Genomic DNA, 16,015 nt, shown 5'->3' with positions numbered 1-16,015 from the left:
TACCCACACCCCCCCCTCCCTCTGAAGGCCGGTACCCACACCCCCCCCCTCCCTCTGAAGGCCGGTACCCATACCCCCCCCCCTCCCTCTGAAGGCCGGTACCCACACCCCCCCCCTCCCTCTGAAGGCTGGTACCCACACCCCGCCCCCCTCTCTCCTCCCCCCCTTCCTTCCTCCTCCCCCCTTCCTTCCTCCTCCCCCCCTTCCTTCCTCCTCCCCCCCCTTCCTCCTCCCCCCCTCCTTCCTCCTCCCCCCTTCCTTCCTCCTCCCCCCCATCCTTCCTCCGTTAGTGGGGGGGGGGGGTGCGGCGTTAGTGGGGGGGGGGGGTGCGGCGTTGAGAGAGAGGGGGGCGGCGTTGGAGGGGGGTAGGGGTGGTGGGGTGGGGGGTAGGGGTGGTGAGGGGGGGTTGGGGTAGGGGCAGCTGCATGCAGAGGGGGGGCGACGGTGCATTGGCCCCGGGCATCCGTCGCCCCCCTCCTCTGCACGCCGCTGCCCCTACCCCAACCCCCCCTCACCACCCCTACCCCCTTCACCACCCCTACCCCCCTCCAACGCCGCCCCCCCCTCTCAACTCAACGCCGCAAACCCCCCAACGCCGGGTCTGTCTCTCTCCTCCTCCCCCCCCCCCCCCCCCAAATGTCGGTCTGTCTCTCTCCTCCTCCCCCCCACCCCCCCAAATGCCGGTCTGTCTCTCTCCTCCTCCTCCCCCCCCCCCCCCCCCAATTCCCGGCCTGTCTCTCTCCTCCCCCCCCCCCCCCCCAAATGCCGGGTCTGTCTCTCTCCTCCTCCCCCCCCCCCCCCAAATGCCGGTCTGTCTCTCTCCTCCTCCTCCTCCCCCCCCCCCCCCCCCCCCCCCCCCAATGCCGGTCTGTCTCTCTCCCCCCCCCCCCCCCCCCCCCCCCCAAATGCCGGTCTGTCTCTCTCCTCCTCCTCCCCCCCCCCCCCCCCCCCCCCCCCCCCCAAAATGCCGGTCTGTCTCTCTCCTCCTCCTCCCCCCCCCCCCCCCCCAAATGCCGGTCTGTCTCTCTCCTCCTCCCCCCCCCCCCCCCCCAATTGCCGGTCTGTCTCTCTCCTCCCCCCCCCCCCCCCCCCAAATGCCGGGTCTGTCTCTCTCCTCCCCCCCCCCCCCCAAATGCCGGTCTGTCTCTCTCCTCCTCCTCCCCCCCCCCCCCCCAAATGCCGGTCTGTCTCTCTCCTCCTCCTCCTCCCCCCCCCCCCCCCCCCCCCAATGCCGGTCTGTCTCTCTCCTCCTCCCCCCCCCCCCCATGCCGGTCTGTCTCTCCCCCCCCCCCCCCCCCCCCCAAATGCCGGGTCAGTCTCTCTCCTCCTCCCTCCCCCCCCCAATGCCGGGTCAGTCTCTCTCCTCCTCCTCCACCCCCCCCCCCAAAACGCCGGGTCTCACCACTTCCGCAGCTGGTGAAACTGACGCGTACCGTGTCAGTCCGCTGCTGGCCCCTCCGGGAACGGAGAATAGCCGCCTAAAAGAAGGCCCCCACGCCGGAGTCATCTACACCAATTTTGCTCGCCGGAAATCGGCGTTACGACGGTCTGCAGAGAATTTCGCCCATTATTCATGTCTTCCTTTCTGAAGACAGAAGCAAAGTATGAATTTCGTTCCTCAGTAATTTCTTTGTTTCCTGTTGTGAATTCCCCCTTTCTGACTGTAAGGGGCCTACATTAGTTTTTGCAAATCTTTGCATACTTATAAAATCTTTTACAGTCAGTTTTTATGTTCCCTACTAGCTTACTTTCAAATTGTATTTTTCCCTTCTTAATCAATCCCTTGGGCCACCTTTACTGAATTTTAAACTGTTGCCAATCCTCAGAACTATTGCTTTTTCTTGCTAATTTGTATACCTCTTCTTTGAATCTAATACTATCTCTAATTTCCCTTGGAATTCCAGGTATTAGGAGAGATCTGAGTTAATTGAGGAGAGGCAGAACAGATTTATAAAAGACAGGTCATGCTTCATTAATCTAATTTAATTTTTTGATAAAGTAACAGAGATTGATAGAGATATAAAGATGATGCTGGGTGTTATCCGTTAGACAAAGAACATAAGAACTAGGAGCAGGAGTAGGCCATCTGGCCCCTCGAGCCTGCTCCGCCATTCAGTGAGATCATGGCTGATCTTTTGTGGACTCAGCTCCACTTTCCTGCCCGAACACTAGAACCCTTTATTCCTTTATTCTTCAAAAAACTATCTATCTTTATCTTGTAAACATTTAATGAAGGAGCCTCAACTGCTGTACTGGGCAGGGAATTCCATAAATTCACAACTCTTTGGGTGAAGAAGTTCCTCCTAAACTCACTCCTAAATCTACTTCCCTGTATTTTGAGGCTATGCCCCCTAGTTCTGCTTTCTCCCACCAGTGGAAGCAACCTGCCGCATCTATCCTATCTATTCCCTTCATAGTTTTATATGTTTCTATAATTTTATGATTCCCCCCACATCCTTCTAAATTCCAGAGAGTACAATCCCAGTCTACTCAACCTATCCTCATAATCCAACCCCTCAACTCTGGGATTAACTTCGTGAATCTCCTCTGCACACCCTCCAGCACCAGTACATTCTTTCTCAGGTAAGGAGACCAAAAATGAACACAATACTCTCGTTGTGGCCTCACTAACACCTATACAATTGCAGCATAACGTCCCTAGTCTTAAACTCCATCCCTTTAGCAATGAAGGACAAAACTCCATTCGCTGCCTTAATCACCTGTTGCACCTGTAAACCAACTTTTTGCAACTCATGAACGAGGACACCCAGGCCCCTCTGCACAGCAGCATGTTTTAATATTTTTCATTTAAATAATCCCTTTTGCTGCTACTCCTACCAAAATGGCTAATCTCACATTTGTCAACATTGTATTCCATCTGCCAGACCCTAGCCCATTCACTTAAACTATCCAAATCCCTCTGCAGACTTCCAGTATCCTCTTCACTCTTTGCTTTACCACTCATCTTAGTGTCGTCTGCAAACTTGGACACATTGCACTTGATCCCCAACTCCAAATCATCTATGTAAATTGTGAACAATTGTGGGCCCAACACTGATTCCTGAGGGACACCACTAGCTAATGATTACCAACTAGAGAAACACCCATTAATCCCCACTGTTTGCTTTCTATTAATTAACCAATGCTCTATCCATGCTACTACTTTACCCTTAACGCCATGCATCTTTATCTTATGCAGCAACCTTTTGTGTGGCACCTTGTCACAAGCTTTCGAGAAATCCAGATATACCACATCCATTGGTTCCCCATTGTCTACCACTCTGGTAATGTCCTCACAAAATTCCACTGAATTAGTTAGGCACGACCTGCCCTTTATGAACCCATGCTGTGTCTGTCCAATGGGACAATTTCCATCCAGATGCCTCGCTATTTCTTCCTTGATGATAGATTCCAGCATCTTTGCTACTGCCGAAGTTAAACTCACTGACCTATAATTACCCACTTTCTGCCCACCTCCTTTTCTAAACAATGGTGTCATGTTTGCTAATTTCCAATCAGCCGGGACCACCCCAGAATCTAGTGAATTTTGGTGAATTATCACTAGTGCATTTGCAATTTCCCTAGCCATCTCTTTTAGCATTCTGGGATTCATTCCATCAGGGCCAGGAGACCTGTCTACCTTTATCCCCATTAGCTTGCCCATCACTACCTCCTTAGTGATAACATTCGTTTCAAGGTCCTCACCTGTCATAGTCTCATTTCCATCAGCCATTGGCATGTTATTTGTGTCTTCCACTGTGAAGGCCGACCCAAAAAACCTGTTCCTCAGCTCTCATTATTAAATCTCCCTTCTCACCTCTGAAGGACCAATATTTACCTCAGCCAATCTTTTTTATTTTATATATTTGTAGAAACGTTTACTATCTGTTTTTATATTCTGAGCAAGTTTACTCTCGTAATCTATCTTACTCTTCTTTATAGCTTTTTTAGTAGCTTTCTGTTGCCCCTAAAGATTTTCAATCCTCTAGTCTCCCACTAACCTTTGCCACTTTTTCCTTCAATTTGATTTTCTCCCTTATTTCCTTAGATATCCACGGTCGATTTTCCCTCTTTCTACCGTCCTTCCTTTTTGTTGGTATAAACATTTGCTGAGCACTGTGAAAAATCGCTTGGAAGGTTCTCCACTGTTCCTCAACTGTTTCACCATAAAGTCTTTGCTCCCAGTCTACCTTCGCTCATCCCATTGTAATCTCCTTTGTTTAAGCACAAAACACTAGTGTTTGATTTTACCTTCTCACCCTCCATCTGTATTTTAAATTCCACCATTTTGTGATCGCTCCTTCCGAGAGAATCCCTGACGATGAGATTAATCAATCCTGTCTCATTACACAGGATTAGATCTAGGACCACTTATTCCCTCGTAGGTTCCATTACATACCGTTCGAGGAAACTATCGCAGATACATTCAAAAACTCCTCCTCAAGGCTGCTTTGACCGACCTTGTTAAACCAATCGACATGTAGATTAAAATCCCCCATGATAACTGCTGTACCATTTCTACATGCATCAGTTATTTCTTTGTTTATTGCCCGCCCCACCGTAATGTTACTATTTGGTGGACTAGAAACTACTCCTATCAGTGACTTTTTCGCCTTACTATTCCTGATTTCCACCCAAATGGATTCAACTTTATCCTCCATAGCACCGATGTCATCCCTTACTATTGCCCGGATGTCATCCTTAAATAACAGAGCTACATCACCTCCCTTACCATCCACTCTGTCCTTCCGAATAGTTTCATACACTTCATACACTTGGATATTTAACTCCCAGTCGTGATCATCCTTTAACCATGTTTCCGTAATGGCCACTAAATCATAGTCATTCACGATGATTTGCGCCATCAACTCATTTCCCTTATTCCGAATACTACGAGCATTCAGGTAAAGTACCCATATGTTGGCTTTTATACCTCCGTTTTGAATCTTAGCACCTCTTATCAGTAGCCTCTCCAAAGTTATTTTTCCTTTTAACTTTTCTCCTAATTTTCCTTATCATTGAACCAATATTTTCATGTAACAACCTCAGTAACAAGTGCTGAGTCACTTTCCATTTATGTTTTTACATCACGTTTTATTCCTTTTAGTATTACTAAGCCTATTCACTGAGCTCTCCTCAGTCACTGTAACCTGTACTGTGGCCCTTTTTGAATTTTGACGATGGCTTCTCTGCCTTACACTTTCCCCCTTACTGCCTTTTGTTTCTGTCCCTGTTTTACTTCCCTCCGACTTCCTGCATTGGTTCCCATCCCCCTGCCACATAAACCCTCCCCAACAGCACTAGCAAATACCCCCCAGGACATAGAGTTCCAGTCCTGCCCAGGTGCAGAACTGTTCCCCTTACCTGATAGTACATGGATTAGGGGCCACGGGTTTAAGATTTTGGGCAAGAGATGTTGGTTGGATATGAGGAAGGGTATTTTTTATGCCGTGAATGGTGATGACTTGGAACTTGCTGTCTATTAGGGTGGTGGAAACTGAGATGATGAATGACTTTAGAAGGAAATTGGCTGGACATTTGAGCAAAACAAATTATAGGGTCCGGGGATAAAGCAGTGGAATATGACTGATCGGATTGCTGTACAGTGAGGTGAACTCGAAGTGACGTCCTTCTGTGCCGTAATAAATTACTGTATTACCACCTCTGAGTAACTTTTCAAATTGCTGGAAACTCACTTTATAAAGAATATAGAAAATAATTCTCCAGTTATATTGGGATACATTAGTCAGTTTCTTAGTAAATTAAAACAAGTCATATTTGCCTTTCGTAGTGGCCTTTCATTCAAAATAACCAGCTTAAAGTCTCCCTGAGTTTTAACGGCCCTTCCTGCTTATTCCTTGTTTATTCCCTTATGTCACCTTTTATTTTGTTGTTGACGTTTTCATCCATGGGTGATTAAATAGACCTGTGACTTTAGGCCAGTGGCATGTAAGTGGTCTATGCCTTTAATTCAAACAGAAGAATCCAGAAGACTGTATTGATTTAAATTGATGATTGGCCGGTATCAGTGAGAATTCAGTTTTATTCATTGACTGGTGGCCAATGAATTGCCCCAAAATGATGTGCTCTATCCAGTAACCAGGGGTGATTGGATCTGATCCCACTGGAATATTTTCAGAGTCACAAGGTTTTCAGTTTGATTCCTGGCAGCTTGAGAAGCCCATTCTCTCTCCTCTGTTTTTTCTTCAGTAAGGCTGTGTTTCTGAACTGGATGAATCTGTTTACAGGAAAATCATTACAGGCAAAGTTCAGAATCTGTTAACTTTCCCCAGAAAAGCTGGTGTAATCAGATATCTTTCTCCAGACGGCTCGCTGCTTGTGAGTGCTACCCTTTCTACCATACAAAGGCCTGAAGGCAAATAATAAGCTGCAGGCACCAGGAAACACCCACGTCCAAAATGGGACTTTGTTTTTTGCCCTTAAATCGCACCCTCTGTTTCTCCAGGAAAGGTGTGAATATAGTGCTTTTAAAAAGCTGCAGGATGGGCTGCAACACAAAGACTGTAATCTACAAGCTTACTGTGAAAAAAAGCATGTGAGGAACCATCATCTGAAGCAAAGACTCTTTTCTCTTTCACTTACATTTTGTTCCCCTCTTCCAACCCATTGTGTTTGTCTGTCTGGTGTGTGTGTGTAGAGGGTGGGGAGGCAAGCTAAAGTAGAAGTTTGGTAATTATTAATATTTAACCTACTGTATCTGCTGCATATTTAATCATTATTCTTGTTATAAATAAACATAATCGTATTTAAACTTACAAACCTGGTGGCTGTAATCATTGGGCAGCCAAGGGCCAAAGACTTTGGGTATTTTTATAAGAATTATTGGTTAATTCACTTGTCACTCCGGGACAAGTGGGCCTGGAATTGACTGTGCACTTGCCCAGGATGTCGTAACAGAATATATAAACACATTTAGTCGAACCTCCCAGTAGTGATTAATTAAAAAGGGGTGGAGGTATTGGCTAATTTTGCTCCCGCCATTATGTGTTGTAAACTGGAAAAGATTACGGGATATCAAATTGTTTTCGGTGCAAATCGCACTTAAAATTCCATGATCCTTTGCATTGCCTTGATTTTGGTTGAATTGTAACAAAATAACCAGCACAGTCCAATGGAAACTGCAGGCTTAAGTCCTTCTGAAGTATTACTAACTACTACTAATTTGTAAAATGGTAACAATCACAAAGTCATTTTTATCAAGTCTCAATTTGCCATCTTTTCATCAGTTTTAAATTTCGCAAGATCTAGTTTATGCTTTATTTTATCCCTGATCTCCTCTAGCCTTCAATTTAATTCGCCATGCCTCGCTATCAAACGTACACATCAGAAGAACAAATAGATCATCTTACCTTGACTGTCACAGACTTTACAAACTCAATGTGACTCTCTTGAATGATAATTTCATTTGTTTTAAAAGCAGACATAAGTAGTATAGCATTATTACAGAGTGGGATTTAGTTTTTTGCCAAAGAAATACTGCACAAATCTAGACCACGTTTCAGAATTAGTAAAAACAAGCATTTGAGTTATTTGTAGCATTCTTGCCTGAGTCAGGTACATCTTTTGAATCAATATTCCCTTTATAAATGTTTTTTTGTGTGGCGGCACACCTACAGTTTAATAAGAATGTTGGTTTGAGTCTTATTTCATATAGTCTAGGCAGCAAGTGGAAATCAGAGCTCCAAAGCTCTGAATCCTGGCTTGAGATCCATAGCCAACCTAAACCTTATGATAAAATGGTCACCATATCCTAAATGTTCACCTACTAGCACTTATTTTATCTTCTGCGAGCCATCTTATTAAATCCCTTTCCCTTGTCTCCTCCACCAACACTTCCAACATTCATTGTGAGGAGGTCATTCCTTAACCGTACCCAGAGAGATTTTCTTCTTGACCCCTCTGGAACATCCTCCTTCTCCAGTTCTGTAATGTAATTTTTAAGCAATGCTGCATTCCCCATACCCATTTCTTCCTTTTCTGTCTCTCCTAAACACACTTTTAATATATTGGAATATTTAATGTTCAGTCTTGCCCTTCTTTGAGCCAGGTCTCTCTTATAGCAGTAATATCATAATTTAATTTGTCAACCTGTGCCTATAGTTCACCAACCTTATTAACCTCAATCCCTGCATTCATATATAATGACCCTGATTTAGGCTTTTTTTTTAAATTGTCCCCTTACTCTGACCCCATATAACTATAGCCTACTCTAATTTTATAAAACTCACCAAGTATTCTGTTTATCTTCTCTTTGATATATCCTCCTTATCAGTTAATATTTCTCTACTTCCCATTGCCAGTTTTTCTCCTCTCCTCTCTGAATTCCCCCTCAGGTTCCATCCCCCTGGCAACCTAGTTTATAACCTCCCCAACAACTCGCAAACCCCCCCCCCCCCCCCCCCCCCCCCCCCCCATTAGTCCCAGTGCTGTTAAGATGTAACCCTTCTTTCCTGTACAGGTCCTACCTGCCCCAGAACCAATGCCTCAGAAATCTAAAGCCCTCCCTCCTACTCCATTTCTATAGCCACATGTTGAACTGTTCAATCTTCCTAATCTTGTGCTCACTAGCACATGGCTAGTAAATTGTAAGATCTTTTAATGTTCATTCATGTGATTTGTTAATTAAATCTAAAATTAAAATAAGATTTTATAGATTTTATTTAAAAATATAAAATAATATTTAGGCTGGAATATTTCTGAGGGCCCTTAGTTCTTTCCTTCCCTGTTCTGAAGGTACTGGTCCTTGCTGGGTTATGCTGGGGTTAAAGAAATAACTGCATGCATTCTGAGTTGAAGTTGAACCACATCTAAATTTATCCAAGTTGCTACCCACTTTTATGACTAAATATATTACACCAGTCCAAATTCCGCAAATCTATTTTGTTTTTTATTCTACAAAGTCTGTAGGAATTATGTTCCTCATTGGATGTTATAACTTTAAATCTAAACTTAAGTTTGTTTAATAACAAATTTATCCAAAGCTAAGTCATATGATGTGCAGATAATAAAAGTGGAACACACTCGAATGAGGATATTAAAGGATGGAAGCCAGGCTATTCAGTTTGCATGTTGTACCCAGATGTATGAAACAGCATTCATTATTACCCATTGATAAATGTCTACAGAGATTTCGAGGAATTCCTTTCAAATCACAGTAGAACAGCTGTGCTTTTCAATTCACATTTTTAGAATAGTAGCAAACAACACAAAGGAAATGATTCAAGTGCATATTTATTCCACATAGGACAGCTCCAGGGAGATCGTGTCATTTACTGTTTGATCGTCTTTGGCCTAAAACCTTTAAGCATAGTGAGTGAAAGCTGCCTTGCCACATTGTAGCTCACTGAGTCCTATTAAGCCCTAAACTTGTTTACTTCATAATCAAGGATATCAATTTTATTTTAAACCCTTTCTGTGCTGCTTTTTTTACACTATTTCTCTTGGCCGGATAATGCTCCCCGAAATGTGACCAATTCTAACCACGATGATTTTTTACTTGGAATGTAGTATATAGGTTATAACAGTTTTGATGGTCAATAAAAGAACAGGGGGCTCCCGCTTCAAAATTTATACAATGTCTGCAGAGATTATTTTGTTTTAAAAGGGGCATGTTGCTGAAGTTTTTCATTTTGGACTCATCAGAACGCCAAATTTCAAAGCATCACAACAAATTATACTGAAGGAGAAGAGGTGGGAGGAAGGGGATATCAATTACAATTGTGATGAAATGCTTTGGCAACAGGTCTCGATTTTGAGCAATATATAAGAGACCGTCTGTGATAGGGTGGGAGAGATTAATTAACAAAAGATTTAATTATGCCAAAGCCAAATAGAGTGTTAATAGATACAGTAAAGAAAGAAATGTTGTGTCCAGATGAGACATGAATGGTATACAGCAGCCATCTGAATGCAACATGAAGAGGTAAAGGAAAAAATGAGTCAGCTAAAAAAAACACACAAAACAAAATGTCAGCTTAGATTATGATTTAATGTTGGTGAACTATATATATTATATATATATATATATTTGAGTCCTGAAGGCTGCAGGGTAAAGGCGATGCGCTATTCCTTGACCTTGCATTGAACTCCATTGGAACACTAGCGGCCATAGAGTGAAAGGTCAGAGTGAGTACAAGGTGGAGATTTAAAATTACAAGTGACAGAAAGCTTGGGACATTCTTGCAGGTTGAATGGAGGTGTTCTGCAAAGTAACCATCCAGTCTGTGTTTGGTTTCCCTGCTGCAGAGGAGACTACATGATGAACACCAAATACAATAGAATAAATTTCTGGAAGTACAGGTCAATTGTTACTTCACTTGGAAGGTGTGTTTAGGGACTTGGATGATGAAAAAGCAGAAGGTGAATGGATCTCCTGCACTAGCATGTAAAGGTGACATAGAGAAGGGAGGAGATGTTAAGGGTGACTGAAGAGTGGACCAGGATGTTGCAGAGGGAACAGTTCCTACAGAATTCTGGAAGTGGAGAGCAGAGGAAGCTGTGGCAGAGGCAGCACGTTGGAGCTGGTGAAAATGGTGAAGGATGCTCCTTTGAATATGGAAGCTGGTGGGGTGGAAAGTGAGGATGAGCAGAGCCCTATCAAGGGAGGCGAAGGGATTAGAGCAGAAGTATGTGAATTGGATTGAACACAGTGGAGGGCCCTGTCAACCACACTGGGTGGGACTCCCTGGTTAAGGAAAAATTGAACATATCAGAACCGATAGTATGAAATGTTGCAAGATCAGAACAAATGGGACCGAGAGAATGGAATGGAGACCTAACAGGAAACAGGGTGTGAGAAAACGTAGTCAAGGTAGTTCTAGGAATCCTTTGGGTACGTAGTGAATAGTAGTTAATAGCCAGAAATGGAGAAAGAGAAGTCAAAAAAGGGAAGGAAGGAGGTCAGAGAAGTACCATGTGAAGGCGAGAGAAGGGTGGAAATCGGAAACAATTTTCCAGTTGATGGCGAAAGCAAGAGGCGGCACTGATACATTCATTAATGTACCCTAAAAAGAGAGGAGGGAGATGCCCGGATAGGACTGGAACACATATCCCTCAAAAAGGCAGACATAGCTCAGGCTTATGCAGTTACCTATGGCAAGGAGAAAATGAGTGGAGTTGAAGGAGGCATGGTAGCACAGTGGTTAGCACTGTTGATTCACAGCGCCAGGGTCCCAGGTTCCATTGCTGTTTGGATCAATGTCTGTGCGGAGTCTGCACGTTGTCCCCATGTCTGCATGGGTTTCCTCCAGGTGCTCCGGTTTTCTCCCATAAGTCCCGAAAGACGTGCTTGTTAGGTGAATTGGACATTCTAAATTCTCCCTCAGTGCACCCAAACAGGCACCGTAGAGTGGCGACTAGGGGCTTTTCACAGTAACTTCATTGCAGTGGATTTTCACAGTAACTTCATTGCTAAGCCTACATGTGACAATAATAAAAGATTATTATTATTATTATTAGATGTTAGAACTGAGAACGAACTTGGCCAGCTGGAGGAGGGTGGTGGTGGACAGCGACTAGTTGCGCCTCAGTTCAAGGAAGAGGCGGAGAACTCTGAGACTGTCCTTGTGGGGAATGGAGGTGTAAAGCAATTAAACATCCATAATGAAGCAACTGGGCTAAATCGCTGGCTTTGAAAGTAGACCAAGGCAGGCCAGCAGCACGGTTCGATTCCCGTAACAGCCTTCCCGAACAGGCGCCGGAATGTGGCGACTAGGGGCTTTTCACAGTAACTTAATTGAAGCCTACTCACGGTAACATTGTGGATAGCACAATCGCTTCACAGCTCCAGGGTCCCAGGTTCGATTCCGGCTTGGGTCACTATCTGTGCAGAGTCTGCACATCCTCCCCGTGTGTGCGTGGGTTTCCTCCGGGTGCTCCGGTTTCCTCCCACAGTCCAAAGAAGCGCAGGTTAGGTGGATTGGACATGATAAATTGCCCTTAGTGTCCAAAATTGCCCTTAGTGTTGGGTTGGGTTATGGGGATAGGGTGGAGGTGTTAACCTCGGGTAGGGTGCTCTTTCCAGGAGCCGGTGCAGACTCGATGGGCCGAATGGCCTCCTCCTGCGCTGTAAATTCTATGATTCTATGACAATAAGCGATTTTCATTTCAAGGGAAAACGGTTAGGACCAGGAAACTGGTAACTTTAAGTGGTGTAAGGCAGCAGAAGAGTCACAGATGTAGATGGGCAGAGACTGTACAGAGGAGTCAAAATGGAATTGAGATAGGAAGAAATAAGTTTATTTGGGTAGAGACAGGGTGAAACAATGGATTGGCCAGGGAAGTCTTGTTCATAGATTTTGGGGAAAAGATAGATGCGGGCTGTTCGGGGTTGGGGAACTATGTGGTGGGAAGCTGTAAAGGGAAGATCTCCAAAGGAGATGACATCAGCAACAGCCCTGGACACAATGGTGTGATGTTAAGTAGTGGGCTCACAGTCCAGGGAAATGTGGGAGGAAGAGAATTAGCATTCAGCCTCTGCCAGGTAGAGATTAGTAAGTATGTACGGCTACTGTCACATCACGCTCGTCAACAGATTTGATGACCATATGAACTGCAAGCCACCTAATTTGGGTAAAATATTACAAAGCATTCCGAAACAGGGAATAATGAAGCACCTAGGTAGGCAGGTATTATTTAGCAACAGGAAGTTAGCATGGATTTGTGGGGAAAAGGTCCCGCCTAACAAATTTACAGAGATACCTTCAGGAAATGAACAATCTTGCTGGTTACATAAATTCTGTGAAGTGATACTTTAAATAATAATCTTTATTAGTGTCATAAGTAGGCTTACATTAACACTGCAATGAGGTACCTGTGAAAAGCCCCCAGTCACCACATTCCGGTGCCTATTCGGGTACACTGAGGGAGAATTCAGAATGCCCAATTCACCGAATAGCACGTCATTTGGGACTTGTGGGAGGAAACCCACCCAGACACAGGGAGAGCGTGCAGATTCTGTACAGACAGTGACCCAAGCCAGGAATCGAACCCGGGTCCCTTGTGCTGTGAAGCAATTGTGCTAACCACTGTGCTACTGTGCCACCCTAAAAGGTCGGATATCAAGCCGGATATATAAGCAAGTCTTTTGGTACAGTGCTAGAGAAGTGATTAGTTGAAAATCTAGGAAGGCAATGAGATTGTAAATATGTATTAAACAGCTCTCGGGTGGAGGATACAGCATAAGTGAATGCTGTTGTGTATTGGTGCATAGTTTTTACTAAAACCATTAATACCTAATGCGATAACTATTGAATGTGATTACATGAGATTGACTGCCCTGGAGATCAAGGCAGCATTTGACCAAATGTGATATCAAGGAGTCCTAGTAAAATTTAAGTCACAGGAATCACGGAGATAACTCCCAACGGGCTGGAAACATACAAAACACTAAGAAAGGTGGCTGTTGTTAGCCCCACGACATTGCTGCAGGAGTTCCTCAGGGTAGTGCCCTCGGCCCAACCTTGTTTAGTTGCTTCATCAATGACCCTCTCACCAGAAGGTCAGAAATGGGGATGTTCCCTGATATTTGCAGAATGTTCAGCACCATTCCCATATTCTCAGGTAATGAAGAAGTCTATTCACATGCAGCAAGACCTGTACAACATTCAGGATTTGACTGATGGGTGGCATGTTTTTGCATGTAAGTGCCAGGCAATGACCAACCACTTCTCTTGATATTCAACAGCGTTACTTTCGCTGAATCCCTAACCATCAATATCCTGGGGCTCACCATTAACCAGAACCTTAACTGGATCCGTTACAAGAACAGGTCAGAGGCTGGGAACTCGCCTCTCGACTCCCAAATTCTGTTCACCATCTATAATGCACAAGTCAAGAATGTGATGGAATACTTACCAGTGGCCTGCATGAGTGCAGCGCCACCACACTCAAGAAGCTCACCATCCAGGACAAAGCAACCCACATGATCAACACCACATCCACCACTTTAAACTTCTCCCTTCACTACCAACAGACAAGATGCAGTGCCACAACTTGCCAAGGCTTCGTAGATAGTACCTCCAAACCTGTGACCTTTACCACCAAGAATAATAAGGGCAGCACGTAATTAGAAGTGTGCAATAAATGTCAGAAACGTGCACATCTATGTATGAATTTAAAAATACCAATAAGGAAAGTTCACTTGATCGTGGGATGTTTATAATCTGAAGAATACACGACGAATCTCAGAAGTTGATCATTCTGTACCATGTACTGATATAGACACATCTAGCATATGATATGCAGCTCTTTGCCAACTATACTAAGGAAGTTCATGTGTTGTAGATGGCACATAGAAGAGTAATAAAACTGATGTCTAGCTTAAAACATCTGAGCCATGAGGAAAGATTAACAACCTTGAGATTGTTTAGAGAAAAGAAGATACAATAAGTTCTAAAATGAGGAAAGGTGTGTCGACAGTTTGCATTTAACTACTTATGCAGAGGGTGATGAACATAAGAAATGAACTGCCAAGGGAGGAAGACAGTGCTGAAGGAAATAAAGAAGAATTGGATATTTTTTGGAGGGAGTGGGAAAATAGATTATTTGTGTTTGGGACCAGCCAGATGGACTGCAGAGGGTTTTCTTGAAGTGTTCTTTCCCATGTCCTCAAACATATTAGCACTTTATTTACATTTGTAGTTACAGGATACGTAAAGGTCTAGTGCTGCTCCTTCACTGGAAGCTTCAGAATGGGGACAATGTTGGCAAGATGTGGAAACAGGAGGTGGTTGCCTTCACCATTCAACTAGCCTGGAAGAAGTATCTCAGTGGCAATGTCCTGAATGTCATTTCCAGCAAGTGCAGCCAAACATTCAGCAACAGGAGCTCCTGTGTCAGGACAGCTAAGCAGCACTCAGTGTTAAAGCAAATTTATGGTAATATGCTTTCACCACTATCATCTTAATAAGGTTCATTTATGCATGGAATGGGAAGAAGGATTAAAAAGGACAGATTGAATCTCGTTAAAGTATTATCATCTTTCCAATTGGAGGATGAATAGAGTCCTGAAAATTAAACAACTAATAGCTACAAGCAGGCATATTGATCTTATGCCATGCATAAATTATAATGTACTTGAGTAAAGATGTTAATTATTATAATGTAGTAGTCGCTATTTGTAGAATTTGTGAGGCTTGCACAAGGAATTAATTATTTGTTTATGTTTAATTGTCAGGAAAACCTCAGGAAGGAAAAGGATACAATTCACAACAATCATTGCCTTTTAAGAAGGATAATTTCTCTGTTCAGAAAGCCCGTAAGTGCAAAAAGATGTTCTGTGCAACTGGATACAGTAATGTTGAAACAGCTTAGTTGAGGTCTCACTACTGTTTCTTTTAAGCACTCAGAAGTGTGCAACATGTGCATGTATTTTTTTTAAATACGGATATTAAATTTAATTAAAATTTGAGTCAAATGTCACTGTTTAGTATCCATTTATGTTTTAAACAGGAGACATCCCAAGGTATTTCTCATGCTAAGCTAATTGATAAACTGTTTTAAAATGGTAGGAGTGTTGAAAGAGAGAACTTGCATTGATGTAAACCCTTTTATAACCCTGGTGTACCAAAGCACTTCGCAGCCAATACAAATGTAGTCCGTATCCTAAGAACTCCCCTGTCTTCTTCTGAATAGTAGAATGGGATTTTTAGGGCATGATCGAACGACCTTGTCGCGCCTGACTTGGTACAATGAGGCCGTTGAATCTTGCGAGAGGCCTCTCACAAGATTTGCGACACTTGCAACGTGAGATCTCGTGAGACATCACAATCTAGATCTCTCCCTCACTTTGCGAGATCCAGATCAACATATTTAAGTGAGCCATTACACTCATAGGGGCTGGTTTAGCTCACTCAGCTAAATCACTGGCTTTTAAAGCAGGCCAGCAGCACGGTTCAATTCCCGTACCAGCCTCCCCGGACAGGTGCCGGAATGTGGCGACTAGGGGCTTTTCACAGTAACTTCTTTGAAGCCTACTCGTGACAATAAGTGATTT

At 43.9% G+C, this 16,015-nt stretch overlaps 1 protein-coding gene across 15 annotated transcripts in view; it reads left to right on the top strand.

The window, feature by feature from the left end:
• invs (inversin) overlaps positions 1 to 16,015 on the top strand; it is a 433,677-nt gene that overhangs the window by 351,464 nt on the left and 66,198 nt on the right. For all 15 annotated transcript variants that reach the window (XM_038797635.1, XM_038797640.1, XM_038797627.1 and 12 more), the window contains 2 exons: positions 14,662 to 14,897; positions 15,197 to 15,277. In XM_038797635.1, coding sequence (XP_038653563.1) covers positions 14,662 to 14,897; positions 15,197 to 15,277 — 317 coding nt within the window. The remainder of the gene's footprint in view (positions 1 to 14,661; positions 14,898 to 15,196; positions 15,278 to 16,015) is intronic.

This window comes from Scyliorhinus canicula, chromosome 5 (genome assembly GCF_902713615.1).
Source record: "Scyliorhinus canicula chromosome 5, sScyCan1.1, whole genome shotgun sequence".
In the NCBI taxonomy this organism is placed as follows: domain Eukaryota; kingdom Metazoa; phylum Chordata; class Chondrichthyes; order Carcharhiniformes; family Scyliorhinidae; genus Scyliorhinus; species Scyliorhinus canicula.
The sequence above is the reverse complement of the archived record's forward strand: the minus strand, read 5'-3'. Positions and strand labels throughout refer to the sequence as shown.